This window comes from Pogoniulus pusillus, chromosome 15, assembly GCF_015220805.1.
Source record: "Pogoniulus pusillus isolate bPogPus1 chromosome 15, bPogPus1.pri, whole genome shotgun sequence".
Classification (NCBI taxonomy): Eukaryota; Metazoa; Chordata; class Aves; order Piciformes; family Lybiidae; genus Pogoniulus; species Pogoniulus pusillus.
Window position 1 is genome coordinate 20,331,704 of NC_087278.1, and position 15,202 is coordinate 20,346,905.

The following is a 15,202-nucleotide window of genomic DNA, read 5'->3' on the forward strand; positions in this document are numbered from 1 at the left end:
AGCCCTTGAACAGGGCACTATTTCATCCATACTTAGTAGGCTGCTCATGGGCAACTCTGTTCCTAACTGACATGTAAATGTTTATGCATCTGGATTCTTGTCCTGGCTGAGATCTGCAGTTACTGCTATGATGAAGTCTGTGGAAGTCAGGAGAAGGGTGATGGTGAGGGGCCTGGAGCACAGCCCTGTGAGGAGAGGCTGAGGGAGCTGGGGGTGTGCAGCCTGCAGCAGAGGAGGCTCAGGGCAGACCTCTTTGCTGTCTGCAGCTCCCTGAAGGGAGGCTGTAGCCAGGTGGGGTTGGTCTCTTCTGCCAGGCAAGCAGCAAGAGAACAATGGGACACAGTGTGAAGTTGTGCCAGGGGAGGTCTAGGCTGGATGTTCTGAGGAAGTTGTTGTCAGAGAGAGTGATTGGCATTGGAATGGGCTGCCCAGGGAGTTGGTGGAGTTGCCATGCCTGGAGGTGTTGAAGCCAAGCCTGTCTGGGGCACTCAGTGCCATGGTCTGGTTGATTGGCCAGGGCTGGGTGCTAGGTTGAACTGTTGAGCTTGGAGCTCTCTTCCAACCTGCTTGATTCTTTGATTCTAACAGCAGCCACCACTGAGGCTGTTCAGAGATTTCCCTCTTTACCATGGTTTTCACACCCAGGCTGCTGCAGTCAGGCTCAGTATTACTGTTATTATGTAGTGCTTTCTTAGCTTGCTGTGCAGCAAAGCAGCTGCCTTCTGCAGGCTGGTGTAAGCTACCATTATGCTGGGTGGTATTGTGTACACTGCTGTACTGCTGGCATCTGGCTCTGTCATTTAGATTAATTTGTAAATTATGGAGTGACTTGAGGAAAACTGCTGTGGAATTGGTGTTTGCTAGCCTGGAAAATACAATTAATCCCCCCCAAAACCCCTGTAATTGTGCAGTAGATGAAATACTGAATGGCCTTGTATGTAAACCAGAGTGCTGCAGTGTAACTTTTGGTGCCTTTTCTTTTCTGTGTGTCTTTGTTTTTCCTCCAGTATGGGATACTGCATTCTTTTTGTCCACGGTCTCAGAAAGCTGTCTACGTGGTTAAATAAGTGGAGGATTCCTGTTCTCACCCTCTTTGCTTTGCTGCTGCTGCTCTTTTCATGGAAGACTGTGAAGCAGAATGAAATCTGGCTGTCACGAGAGTCCCTGTTCAGGTATGAGCCACCACAGGAGAATCTTTGCATGTTTGTGCCCTGTGGCAGGGTTCCATGACGTAGTTTCCTTCAGCAGAAGGCTTTCCACTGCTGCCCTGCTGTGATTTCACATTCTGACTCTTACAAAGGATCACCTACTTTCTGCTTCCTGGCAAGAGTGCCAAAGCTGCTGTCAGCACTTTATCTGCTTTTGTGTGAACTTTGGTTCAGGCAGTTGTGTTTTTAAGACATGCTGGGTTTAAATAACCTCTCTTCTGTGCATCTCCCAATGCTGCAACCCTGCCCTTCTGCAAGGCACAGCAAACCTTCTTCTGCAACCCTCCAGAACACCATAGCAGTGCTGATGAGTAGATTAAAATCAGAATCAACCAGGTTGGAAGAGACCTCCAAGCTCATCCAGTCCAACCTAGCACCCAGCCCTGGCCAAGCAACCAGACCATGGCACTAAGTGCCCCAGCCAGGCTTGGCTTCAACACCTCCAGGGATGGTGACTCCACTACCTCCCTGGGCAGCCCATTCCAATGCCAATCACTCTCTCTGACAACAACTTCCTCAGAACATCCAGCCTAGACCACCCCTGGCACAACTGAGACTCTCTCCCCTTGTTCTGGGAGAAGTTGCCAACCCTACCTGGCTACAACCTCCCTTCAGGTAGTTGTAGCCAGCAATGAGCTCTGCCCTTGGCCTCCTCTTCTGCAGGCTGCACACCCCCAGCTCCCTCAGCCTCTCCTCACAGGGCTGTGCTCCAGGCCCCTCCTCAGCTTCGTTGCCCTTCTCTGGACACCTTCCAGCACCTCAGCATCTCTCTTGAATTGAGGAGCCCAGAACTGGACACAGCACTCAAGCTGTGGCCTGAGCAGTGCTGAGCACAGGGGCAGAATAACCTCCCTTGTCCTGCTGCCCACACTGCTCCTGAGCCAGCCCAGGATGCCATTGGCTCTCCTGCCCACCTGGGCACACTACTGCCTCATCTTCAGCTACTCTCTACCAGCACCCTGAGCTCCCTTTCTTCATGGCTCAGCCACTCTGTTCCCAGTCTGTGGGGCTGCTTGGGGTTGTTGTGGCCAAAGTATATTGAATTTTCTTTGCCCATGTCCTTAATGACAGAACCAAAATGCCATGAAGTGCCAGGCTTTAATGCCCCATATTTCATTGGGTTTGATTACTCTTAGCCAAATGGCTCTCTTTACAAACTCATTTATATATATGTTTTTTTTTGCACTGAAGCAAATTGTTTCATTTTGTGTCTTGCCATCAAACCTACTGCATTTGCCTCCAGCTGCTTTCAGCAGTTGTCTAATTGTGCAGTAATTGCAGGAAAGCAGGTGATGGGCACAAGGGTTGCTTAGTTTTGTTTTCTAACTTATTGGCCAGAGCAAACTTTAATTTACACAGCACTAAAGAGAATGAAAACCTCTCTGTGTGCTTTTTTCTTTCCCAGCTTGCAGTAACCTGCAGATGAAAGATTCCTGAGCCAGAAGTCACTTATTTGGGTGGTGTTTTGCTTTTAATAGCCACTGATGGACCTTTCTTCCATTAATGTCTCTAACTGCTTTTTCAAGTGTATTTATAGTTTTGGCTTCTGCAGCATCCTGTGCACTGGGCTCTGCTGTTAAATCACACAGCAGAAAGGCTAAGACTTCCCTTCTGTGTGCTGTGAGCCTTCTGCCTGATCATCTTTTCTGGTGTCCCCTAATTCTGATGTGCTGAATAAATAGTGAGTAACCACCAGCTCCTCACACACCCTCTGCCTTCCATGCCTTTGCTCTGTGCCCTCACCCAAGGTAGTAGTTTTTGTGCTGGAGTCTGCTAGGTTTGAACTCTTCTCATATGGAAGCTGCTCTGCATTTCTGGTCCTGCTTGTCATTTTTTGCTTGATGCTTTCAAAGTCTAATCAGTGACTTTGAGGAGACCAGAACCACCTGTCAAGACCTACAGCAAAGTAAGACTGGTTTCTGGGTTTTGTCCTCTCCTACTAACTCTGTTCTGGGCCCCTCAATTCAAGAGAGATGTTGAGGTGCTGGAACATGTCCAGAGAAGGGCAACAAAGCTGGTGAAAGGCCTGGAACACAAACCCTATGAGGAGAGGCTGAGGGAGCTGGGGGTGTGCAGCCTGCAGAAGAGGAGCCTCAGGGCAGAGCTCATTGCTGTCTGCAGCTACCTGAAGGGACATTGTAGCCAGGTGGGGTTGGGCAATAGAACAAGGGGACAGAGTCTCAAGTTGTGCCAGGGCAGGTCTAGGCTGGATGTTAGGAGGAAGTTGTTGTCAGAGAGATTGGCATTGGAATGGGCTGCCCAGGGAGGTGGTGGAGGCACTGTCCCTTGAGGTCTTCAAGAAAAGACTGGATGAGGCACTTAGTGCCATGGTGTGGTTGGTTGCATAGGGCTGGGTGCTAGGTTGGACTGGCTGAGCTTGGAGGTCTCTTCCAACCTGGTTGATTCTATGATTCTAATTCCTGATCTTCCAGTTGCCTTTTGTGACCTCTGATGAGCACTGGGTGATATTTTCACAGCACTGTCCACGCAAACTCCAAGACAGATTCAGAGAGTTCTATGAGTTGGTAAAGACCTGTAAGTCCAGCTATTAACCTAGCGCTGCCAAACCCACTGCTAAACCATGGCACAAAGCACCACAGCTGCAGTGCTTTTAAGTACCTCCAGGAATGATTACCCAAGCATGTCTCTGGACAGCCTGTTCCAATGCTTTGCAACCCTTCTGCTTAAGGATTTTTTTCCTAATGTCCAATTTAAACCTCACCTGGCTCAACTTGAGGCCATTTCTCTTCATCTTTGTTGCTTGTGACATGGGAGAAGAGCAGTAACACCCACCTCTCTCCAGCCTCCTTTCAGGGAGCTGCAGGCAGTGCCATCCACCTCTCTCCAGCCTCCTTTCAGGGAGCTGCAGGCAGTGCCATCCACCTCTCCCCAGCCTCCTTTCAGGGAGTTGCAGGCAGTGCCATCCACCTCTCTTCAGCCTCCTGTCAGGGAGTTGCAGGCAGTGCCATCCACCTCTCCCCAGCCTCCTTTCAGGGAGCTGCAGGCAGTGCCATCCACCTCTCTCCAGCCTTCTTTCAGTTACTTCTCATAGACCCTTTATCAGCTTCACTGCCCTTCTTTGGACACACTCCAGCACCTCCCTGTGTGTTTTTTGTAGTGAAGAGCTCAAAACTGAACAACAATTTTGAAGGTGCAGCCTCGTCAGTGCCAAGTACAGGAAGGTAATCACTTCCCTAGTCCTGCTGGCCACTCTATTTCTAATACAAGCCATATCCTATTGGCCTTCTTGGCCAGCTGTTGTGAGTGGAAATGTCCAATTTATAGACCTCAGTCTGGCTGCAGATTTATGCAGAGTTAGAGTGTGTGTACAGACTCTCTGATCCTCATGCCTGTACCAGAACTGCACTTCATCTGCTCTCTTCTTGCCCAACCTTCGGTAAGGTGAGATCCTTCTGCAGTTGTTTGCACTTAGCTTTGATGCCTGCAGCGTGAGTCACGTTGGTGTCCTCAGCAAATGCATTGCCTCCCTGTTTGTTTGCTCCCTTCTCAATACCCTTTGTGAACACATGAAGCAGCTCAAATACCAGTGCAGGTCTCAGGGGAGCTCTGCTTGCAGACTTCTCTGATTGCAAAAGCTGCCCACATAATCACGCTCTTTGCTCGCTGTCTTTCAGCTGAGTATTGATTCAGGACAAGACCTTCCTGCTTGCTTCACTTAAGAAACTGGAAGTCTTCAGTGAAGGGTTTTGTCAAAAGGCTTTTGAACGTTGAAGTGCAGAGCAGTGGTGTGTGTGATTCTGACCTCCCTTCTCTGTAGTGGCAGCCTCATTTGAATGAAGGGGTACAGACTGCAGCTGCCAGCAGCGTTGGGTTTGATTTTCTTTGGATGACTACCACCAGCTGCAGTGGATTGTTGCTGTTCTTGGTCTTGATTTATTTTAGAGCCTCATTTACTGCCACTTCACTTCTTAAGGCAGTGCTTTTGACTTGCCCCCTGTAAGGAAAGGCTCCTATGTGGCAGCCTCCTCTGTTCTCCTGTATCATAGAAACAACCAGGTTGGAAGGAATTGAGGGGTCCAGAACTGGACACAGCACTCAAGGTGTGGCCTGAACAGTGCTGAGCACAGGGGCAGAATAATCTCCCTTGTCCTGCTGCCCACACTGCTCCTGAGCCAGCCCAGGATGCCATTAGCTCTGCTGCCCACCTGGGCACTGCTGCCTCAGTATCATCAGGGTTGGAAGAGACCTCACAGATCATCAAGTCCTCATCTTCAGCTCCTTTCTACCAGCACCCCCAGGTCCCTCTGTGCCTGGCTGCTCTCAGCCACTCTGTCCTCAGTCTGTGGGGCTGCTTGGGGTTGTTGTGGCCAAAGTACAGAACCCTGCACTTGACCACAACATTCAGTCCAACCTCTTCCAGAGCAGGAGCACCTAGAGCAGATCACACAGGAACACATCCAGGTGGGTTTTGTGGAGTCTCCCTCTCCAGAGAAGGAGACTGAGACTCCACAACCCCCCTGGGCAGCCTGTTCCAGTGCTCTGCCACCCTCACAGGGAAAAATAATGTGGGATTTGAGTAATGCTAGGATTTGAGGTTAGAAAATACCCCTGCTGTTTCATTTATCAGGTTTCTGGCTCCTGGGCCTTCTGTCATGACACAGAGAGGAATTGTTATGCCTGCTGCTTATTTTCCATTTCTATTGCTTATTGATGTCGTGGAAGGCACAAAGGAAGGAACTCCTTTGGAGAAGTGACGTCCACTCAGGGTGGGCTTGTTTCTGATTACAGCCAGGTCAGTGCCATGGCTTTGCAGAAGGGCAGGCATGCTGGGCTGGGAAAGAGGGAAACAGGAGAGTTTGGAAGAGCACAGTGGAAATTTAGATTGAAATTGTGAGAGGCTGGAGGCTTGCAGAGAGCAGGGACGGAAAAACCTTGTGCTCTACTTTGTTATTTAACCTCCACCCTTTCCTGCTTGGCTTTCCTTATGGAAATTGTTTCCTCTGTCAATGAGCAGAGTGTTCTTGGCTGGTCAAGAATCAATTAGCAGGAATGTTTGCCCAAAGTCTCCTAAAAAAATCCCCAGCCCAGCCATAGCTGTGTTTGCTGCTACCTCCTACGGCACAGACTCCAAGAAGCCTGAGTCATTGCTGTGTGCATTTGCAAAGTGAAACAGCCCCCACTCCTCCAAGGAAAATAAATAGGTCAGGGAGCCTGAGCAGTGTGATGCAGAAGAGAGCAGCCTAAGAACTCCAACTGATTCCTGCCTTCCCTATGGCATCCCACCTCCAGCACAAGCACACAGATGAAAGAGGCTTTATTAGTATGGTCTTAATAAATGGAACAGCAGGAGTAGTGATAAATTCTCTTTGAAGGGAAAGAGTCCAGAATTAAAATACTTAAGCATAAGCAGCTCTCCTTTCAAACTGTATCCCCTGGGAGCTGGGTACATGTGTGTGTGTCATGTGCTCCTGAGAGCTGGCTACATGTGTGTGTGTGTGTGATGTGCTCCTGTGAGCTGGTTATGTGTGTGTGTGTGTGATGTGCCCCTGAGACCTTGTTATGTGTGTGTGATGTGCTCCTGAGAGCTGGTTATGTGTGTGTGGGGGGCGGATGTGCTCCTGGGAGCTGGCTATGTGTGTGTGTGTGTGTGATGTGCTCCTGAGAGCTGGCTACATGTGTGTGTGTGTGTGATGTGCTCCTGTGAGCTGGTTATGTGTGTGTGTGTGTGATGTGCTCCTGAGAGCTGGTTATGTGTGTGTGTGTGTGTGTGTGTGATGTGCTCCTGAGAGCTGGCTATGTGTGTGTGTGATGTGCTCCTGAGAGCTGGCTATGTGTGTGTGTGTGATGTGGTCCTGAGAGCTGGCTATGTGTGTGTGTGTGTGATGTGCTCCTGAGAGCTGGCTATGTGTGTGTGTGTGTGATGTGCTCCTGAGAGCTGGTTATGTGTGTGTGTGTGTGATGTGCTCCTGAGAGCTGGTTATGTGTGTGTGTGTGTGTGTGATGTGCTCCTGAGAGCTGGTTATGTGTGTGTGTGTGTGTGATGTGCTCCTGAGAGCTGGCTATGTGTGTGTGTGTGTGATGTGCTCCTGAGAGCTGGCTATGTGTGTGTGTGTGATGTGCTCCTGAGAGCTGGTTATGTGTGTGTGTGTGTGTGTGATGTGCTCCTGAGAGCTGGTTATGTGTGTGTGTGTGTGTGTGATGTGCTCCTGAGAGCTGGCTGTGTGTGTGTGTGTGTGTGATGTGCTCCTGAGAGCTGGCTATGTGTGTGTGTGTGTGTGTGTGCTCCTGAGAGCTGGCTATGTGTGTGTGTGTGTGATGTGCTCCTGAGAGCTGGCTATGTGTGTGTGTGATGTGCTCCTGAGAGCTGGTTATGTGTGTGTGTGTGTGTGATGTGCTCCTGAGAGCTGGCTCTGTGTGTGTGTGATGTGCTCCTGAGAGCTGGCTCTGTGTGTGTGTGTGTGTGTGATGTGCTCGTGAGAGCTGGTTATGTGTGTGTGTGATGTGCTCCTGAGAGCTGGCTCTGTGTGTGTGTGTGTGTGTGATGTGCTCCTGAGAGCTGGCTCTGTGTGTGTGTGTGTGTGTGATGTGCTCCTGAGAGCTGGCTATGTGTGTGTGTGTGTGATGTGCTCCTGAGAGCTGGCTATGTGTGTGTGTGATGTGCTCCTGAGAGCTGGCTCTGTGTGTGTGTGTGTGTGATGTGCTCCTGAGAGCTGGCTCTGTGTGTGTGTGATGTGCTCCTGAGAGCTGGCTATGTGTGTGTGTGTGTGTGTGTGATGTGCTCCTGAGAGCTGGCTATGTGTGTGTGTGTGTGTGATGTGCTCCTGAGAGCTGGCTATGTGTGTGTGTGTGTGATGTGCTCCTGAGAGCTGGTTATGTGTGTGTGTGTGTGTGTGTGATGTGCTCCTGAGAGCTGGCTATGTGTGTGTGTGTGTGATGTGCTCCTGAGAGCTGGTTGTGTGTGTGTGTGTGTGTGTGATGTGCTCCTGAGAGCTGGCTATGTGTGTGTGTGTGTGTGTGATGTGCTCCTGAGAGCTGGCTGTGTGTGTGTGTGTGTGATGTGCTCCTGAGAGCTGGCTATGTGTGTGTGTGTGTGATGTGCTCCTGAGAGCTGGCTATGTGTGTGTGTGTGTGTGATGTGCTCCTGAGAGCTGGTTATGTGTGTGTGTGTGTGTGATGTGCTCCTGAGAGCTGGTTATGTGTGTGTGTGTGTGTGATGTGCTCCTGAGAGCTGGTTATGTGTGTGTGTGTGTGTGTGATGTGCTCCTGAGAGCTGGTTATGTGTGTGTGTGTGTGTGTGATGTGCTCCTGAGAGCTGGTTATGTGTGTGTGTGTGATGTGCTCCTGAGAGCTGGCTATGTGTGTGTGTGTGTGATGTGCTCCTGAGAGCTGGTTATATGTGTGTGTGTGTGTGTGATGTGCTCCTGAGAGCTGGCTATGTGTGTGTGTGTGTGATGTGCTCCTGAGAGCTGGCTATGTGTGTGTGTGTGTGTGATGTGCTCCTGAGAGCTGGCTATGTGTGTGTGTGTGTGATGTGCTCCTGAGAGCTGGCTATGTGTGTGTGTGATGTGCTCCTGAGAGCTGGTTATGTGTGTGTGGGGGGCGGATGTGCTCCTGGGAGCTGGCTATGTGTGTGTGTGTGTGTGATGTGCTCCTGAGAGCTGGCTACATGTGTGTGTGTGTGTGATGTGCTCCTGTGAGCTGGTTATGTGTGTGTGTGTGTGATGTGCTCCTGAGAGCTGGTTATGTGTGTGTGTGTGTGTGTGTGTGATGTGCTCCTGAGAGCTGGCTATGTGTGTGTGTGATGTGCTCCTGAGAGCTGGCTATGTGTGTGTGTGTGATGTGGTCCTGAGAGCTGGCTATGTGTGTGTGTGTGTGATGTGCTCCTGAGAGCTGGCTATGTGTGTGTGTGTGTGATGTGCTCCTGAGAGCTGGTTATGTGTGTGTGTGTGTGATGTGCTCCTGAGAGCTGGTTATGTGTGTGTGTGTGTGTGTGATGTGCTCCTGAGAGCTGGTTATGTGTGTGTGTGTGTGTGATGTGCTCCTGAGAGCTGGCTATGTGTGTGTGTGTGTGATGTGCTCCTGAGAGCTGGCTATGTGTGTGTGTGTGATGTGCTCCTGAGAGCTGGTTATGTGTGTGTGTGTGTGTGTGATGTGCTCCTGAGAGCTGGTTATGTGTGTGTGTGTGTGTGTGATGTGCTCCTGAGAGCTGGCTGTGTGTGTGTGTGTGTGTGATGTGCTCCTGAGAGCTGGCTATGTGTGTGTGTGTGTGTGTGTGCTCCTGAGAGCTGGCTATGTGTGTGTGTGTGTGATGTGCTCCTGAGAGCTGGCTATGTGTGTGTGTGATGTGCTCCTGAGAGCTGGTTATGTGTGTGTGTGTGTGTGATGTGCTCCTGAGAGCTGGCTATGTGTGTGTGTGATGTGCTCCTGAGAGCTGGTTATGTGTGTGTGTGTGTGTGATGTGCTCCTGAGAGCTGGCTGTGTGTGTGTGTGTGTGTGATGTGCTCCTGAGAGCTGGCTATGTGTGTGTGTGTGTGTGATGTGCTCCTGAGAGCTGGTTATGTGTGTGTGTGTGTGTGATGTGCTCCTGAGAGCTGGCTCTGTGTGTGTGTGATGTGCTCCTGAGAGCTGGCTCTGTGTGTGTGTGTGTGTGTGATGTGCTCGTGAGAGCTGGTTATGTGTGTGTGTGATGTGCTCCTGAGAGCTGGCTCTGTGTGTGTGTGTGTGTGTGATGTGCTCCTGAGAGCTGGCTCTGTGTGTGTGTGTGTGTGATGTGCTCCTGAGAGCTGGCTATGTGTGTGTGTGTGTGATGTGCTCCTGAGAGCTGGCTATGTGTGTGTGTGATGTGCTCCTGAGAGCTGGCTCTGTGTGTGTGTGTGTGTGATGTGCTCCTGAGAGCTGGCTCTGTGTGTGTGTGATGTGCTCCTGAGAGCTGGCTATGTGTGTGTGTGTGTGTGTGTGATGTGCTCCTGAGAGCTGGCTATGTGTGTGTGTGTGTGTGATGTGCTCCTGAGAGCTGGCTATGTGTGTGTGTGTGTGATGTGCTCCTGAGAGCTGGTTATGTGTGTGTGTGTGTGTGTGTGATGTGCTCCTGAGAGCTGGCTATGTGTGTGTGTGTGTGATGTGCTCCTGAGAGCTGGTTGTGTGTGTGTGTGTGTGTGTGTGTGATGTGCTCCTGAGAGCTGGCTATGTGTGTGTGTGTGTGTGTGATGTGCTCCTGAGAGCTGGCTGTGTGTGTGTGTGTGTGATGTGCTCCTGAGAGCTGGCTATGTGTGTGTGTGTGTGATGTGCTCCTGAGAGCTGGCTATGTGTGTGTGTGTGTGTGATGTGCTCCTGAGAGCTGGTTATGTGTGTGTGTGTGTGTGATGTGCTCCTGAGAGCTGGTTATGTGTGTGTGTGTGTGTGATGTGCTCCTGAGAGCTGGTTATGTGTGTGTGTGTGTGTGTGATGTGCTCCTGAGAGCTGGTTATGTGTGTGTGTGTGTGTGTGATGTGCTCCTGAGAGCTGGTTATGTGTGTGTGTGTGATGTGCTCCTGAGAGCTGGCTATGTGTGTGTGTGTGTGATGTGCTCCTGAGAGCTGGTTATATGTGTGTGTGTGTGTGTGATGTGCTCCTGAGAGCTGGCTATGTGTGTGTGTGTGTGATGTGCTCCTGAGAGCTGGCTATGTGTGTGTGTGTGTGTGATGTGCTCCTGAGAGCTGGCTATGTGTGTGTGTGTGTGATGTGCTCCTGAGAGCTGGCTGTGTGTGTGTGTGTGTGATGTGCTCCTGAGAGCTGGCTATGTGTGTGTGTGTGTGATGTGCTCCTGAGAGCTGGCTATGTGTGTGTGTGTGTGATGTGCTCCTGAGAGCTGGTTATATGTGTGTGTGTGTGTGTGTGAGATGTGCTCCTGAGAGCTGGCTATGTGTGTGATGTGCTCCTGAGAGCTGGCTATGTGTGTGTGTGTGTGATGTGCTCCTGAGAGCTGGCTATGTGTGTGTGTGTGTGTGATGTGCTCCTGAGAGCTGGCTATGTGTGTGTGTGTGATGTGCTCCTGAGAGCTGGTTATGTGTGTGTGTGTGTGATGTGCTCCTGAGAGCTGGCTATGTGTGTGTGTGTGATGTGCTCCTGAGAGCTGGCTATGTGTGTGTGTGTGTGTGATGTGCTCCTGAGAGCTGGCTATGTGTGTGTGTGTGTGTGATGTGCTCCTGAGAGCTGGCTGTGTGTGTGTGTGTGTGATGTGCTCCTGAGAGCTGGCTATGTGTGTGTGTGTGTGATGTGCTCCTGAGAGCTGGCTATGTGTGTGTGTGTGTGTGATGTGCTCCTGAGAGCTGGCTATGTGTGTGTGTGTGATGTGCTCCTGAGAGCTGGTTATGTGTGTGTGTGTGTGATGTGCTCCTGAGAGCTGGCTATGTGTGTGTGTGTGTGTGATGTGCTCCTGAGAGCTGGCTATGTGTGTGTGTGTGTGTGATGTGCTCCTGAGAGCTGGCTATGTGTGTGTGTGTGTGTGATGTGCTCCTGAGAGCTGGCTGTGTGTGTGTGTGTGTGATGTGCTCCTGAGAGCTGGCTATGTGTGTGTGTGTGATGTGCTCCTGAGAGCTGGCTATGTGTGTGTGTGTGTGATGTGCTCCTGAGAGCTGGTTATATGTGTGTGTGTGTGTGTGTGAGATGTGCTCCTGAGAGCTGGCTATGTCTGTGATGTGCTCCTGAGAGCTGGCTACGTGTGTGTGTGATGTGCTCCTGAGAGCTGGTTATGTGTGTGTGTGTGTGATGTGCTCCTGAGGGCTGGCTACGTGTGTGATGTGCTCCTCATCCTTAGCTGCACTTGCTGTGTTAGGGTGGGGGCTGTAGCAGAGCCAGCAACTCTCTGCTCATAGCTCCAAGAGAGCAGCAGTTTTGAGTGCCTGTCCTTGTCTCTGCCTGCAGCTCTGGCACCGAAGCAGTGAATGCTTCTATGTGTAAGAATTACTATTCCAGTAATGCCCAGAGGTTGTGTGCAGCTAATAGCTCCCAAGGCCAGTGGCTACGATCAGAGGCGCAGCAGCCACACGTTAGTTGCTTCTGCTGCAGTCTATCTTTGTGGAAACTGTTCCAGAAAATGGTTCTCTTAAGAATAGCATCAATTAACTGATTGAGTGCAGCAATTAGTCACAAAATGTCTTATTCCTGTTGTGCTCCCAGTAAGCAGTGTGGGCATTCCTGCTGAGGAGGAAGCCAGCTGTGAGATGGAGTTTTCATTTCGGTGGGCAGATCGTGGTGCAGAACTCTGCAAGCAGCTGTGGGCAAAGCTTTCACAGGTAGTCATTAGCAATGCTTGGTGCCACTGGCTGCAGATCCCAGAAAGGTGTCCTGTTCACCTCTACACTTCTTCAGCAATGCTCTGCCATTCTCAGCAAAGGGCTTTTGCAGCTGTGAGTGCATTTCTCCTACGGGGAGAGGCAGTGCACACTACCCTAGAGGCTGTGTTAAACAGGAGAGACAGACAAAGCAAAGCAAAAAGATTTGGGAATTTCCTTATCTTTTGTAATCTGTGCCCACAGCAACCTCCAGCAGCCCTACAGGCTGGGGGAGGAGTGGCTGGAGAGCTGCCTGGTGGAAAAGCACCTGGGGGTGTTGGTGGCCAGCTGGCTGAATGTGAGCCACCAGTGTGCCCAGGTGGCCAAGAAGGCCGAGAGCATCCTGGCCAGGATCAGCAATGGTGTGACCAGCAGGAGGAGGGAGGTGATCATGTCCCTGTACTCAGCACTTGTGAGACCACACCTCGAGTACTGTGTCCAGTTTTGGTCACCACAGTACAGGAGGGACACTGAGGTGCTGGAGCGGTGCAGAGAAGGGCAACGAGGCTGGGGAGAGGTCTGGAGAACAAGGCCTGTGAGGAGTGGCTGAGGGAGCTGGGGGTGTTTAGTCTGGAGAAGAGGAGGCTGAGAGGGGACCTTATTGCCCTCTACAACTACCTAAAAGGAGGTTGTAGTGAGGCTGGAGCTGGTCTCTTCTCCCCAGTTACTAATGATAGGACAAGAGGAAATGGCCTCAAGTTGTGTCAGGGAGGTTTAGGTTGGATGTTGGGGAAGAAGTTCTTTACTGAGCAGGTGGTCAGGCACTGGCACAGGCTGCCCAGGGAGGTGGTGGAGTTGCCATCCCTGGAGGAGTTTAAAAGGAGAGTGGATTTGATGCTTGAGGCTATAGTCTGGTGATGAAGGCTGCTGGGATGAAGGTTGGACTGGCCTATCCTAGTGGTCCTTTCCAGTCACAGTGATTCGTAGTGATTTGAGGGATTTGGTTTAGTCAGGGACTTGTCAGTGTGAAACTAAATTGATTGGACTCAATGATCTTGAAGGTCTTTTCCAATCTAAGAAATTCTGTGATTCACTTTTCCTACCTGAGACAGGAGAGTCAGAGATGATGGGCAGAGAAAAGATAGCAGCTGACAGGAATCTACTTGTGAGCAAGAAACAGTCCTTTGTCTGCTTTTACATAACCAGATTCCTCTATCCTTATTTCCCATTGCCTCAGAGAGCTCCTGTGTATGTGCTGGAAAGGATTCTCACATTAAACACAGTGCTGACTGCACCCTGTTCTTGCAGGGGAAATGTTTCCATGGTGTACCTGCTCCTGTTGTCTTTTCTCCCCTCTCTTTAACCTTGAGCCATGCAGGCGTACTGGGTCAGGACTGGGAGCATGCTCTGCATCCCCCCTGGTGGCTGCTGCCTGTGGGATCCATACCTTCTGGCTGGTACCTGTAGCTGACAGATTTAGATCAAGGTCTTCATAAGGTGCTTTGTGAAGCTGAGCTTGCAGCAGCAGGGAGCCTGCTCTGGCTGTGCTGTAGCAAGCGCTGGGTGCTTCCCGTCTCAATATTCACCTTTCTGAGGTCTCCCAGTGGGAGAATTCACATTTCTAAGTGCAGTGACACTGGGCCACAGGCATTGTTTATGCTAGGGGTACGTGCAGTGACAGCAACCAGGCCAAGTTGAATTGCTGCCTCTTACTTCTGTCTGCTTGGAGCATATGGTGTACCAGTGCATGGGGCGAGCTTGGGGTTGCAATAGAAGTTGTGTTGGACAAGGGCTCAGGAGGTGGCAAAGTGCTCAAAATCCAAGCAGAATTCTCAGACAAAGGGACCACGAGAAGAAGGAGGACCTTAGGGCAGGGGGAGGAACCTGGCCACTAACACCATCCTGCTTCTGTTCCTCTTCACAGCTCAGGAGTGAAGACTCTGCCCCACAACGCCAAGGTGCACTACAACTACGCCAACTTTCTGAAGGACCAGGGCCGTAATGCTGAGGCAATCTACCACTACAAAACTGCTCTCAAGTAAGTCCCCTGGGGGCCTGGGGGGGCTCCACCTGCATGGTGCAGCCTGCCACTGGCCCAGTGGCATGGGACAAACTACCTACTCCTCATCCGTGGCTTCCAAGGGCAGGGAGTAGGCAGCTTTGCTTTTAAGGGCTGGGAGAAGCTTGCTGGCCTGATGTTTCTGTGGCTTTAAAGGAGATCACCTCATTTCCCTCCAGATCCACGTGTTTGTGGGGTGTGTGTGCACACTTTGGTGTATGAAATAGAAGTGTTACCATAGCTACACAGAGAGCAATGCTGCTGAGCAGGAGGTAGTTGTCATCAAGGCAGTTTCTGGTTCCTAGGCCGTTTATCTTAGTAAACTGTTAATGGTGCATGGCTGGAAAGTGGCAGTGCTGTAGCCATCTGAAGTGCAGCAGTTAACAGCAGTGCTCACTACTTGCATTGAGGCTTCTGTCCACAGAGCCTTGCATGAACACTGAACTAACTGATTCTGAACATGCTCTTGTGCAGTAACAGGGTAAATGTCAGTACTGCACTTCTAGACAGGGGGAAGCTGAAGCAAGAGCGTGAATTACCTGGTCCGTAGATGTGTGGCTAATCTGGGCTCAAGGTTGGTCTGTAATAGGGCACATCCCCTGTGGGACCTCTGGAGGACCTTTCTGACCATGTGTTCTGTGTGAATGGGGTCACTCCCTGCGAGCAGCACCCTTGCTTGCTGCTGCTGCCAGGGGTGTTAGCATAGCTGCTGCTTCCCCTGC

At 50.9% G+C, this 15,202-nt stretch overlaps 1 protein-coding gene across 2 annotated transcripts in view; it reads left to right on the forward strand.

Annotated features, from left to right (window-relative positions):
• Positions 1 to 15,202, forward strand: part of TMTC1 (transmembrane O-mannosyltransferase targeting cadherins 1) — a 99,079-nt gene that overhangs the window by 50,542 nt on the left and 33,335 nt on the right. For both annotated transcript variants that reach the window (XM_064155638.1, XM_064155639.1), the window contains exons 10-11: positions 1,008 to 1,172; positions 14,346 to 14,459. In XM_064155638.1, the coding sequence (XP_064011708.1) occupies positions 1,008 to 1,172; positions 14,346 to 14,459 (279 nt within the window). The remainder of the gene's footprint in view (positions 1 to 1,007; positions 1,173 to 14,345; positions 14,460 to 15,202) is intronic.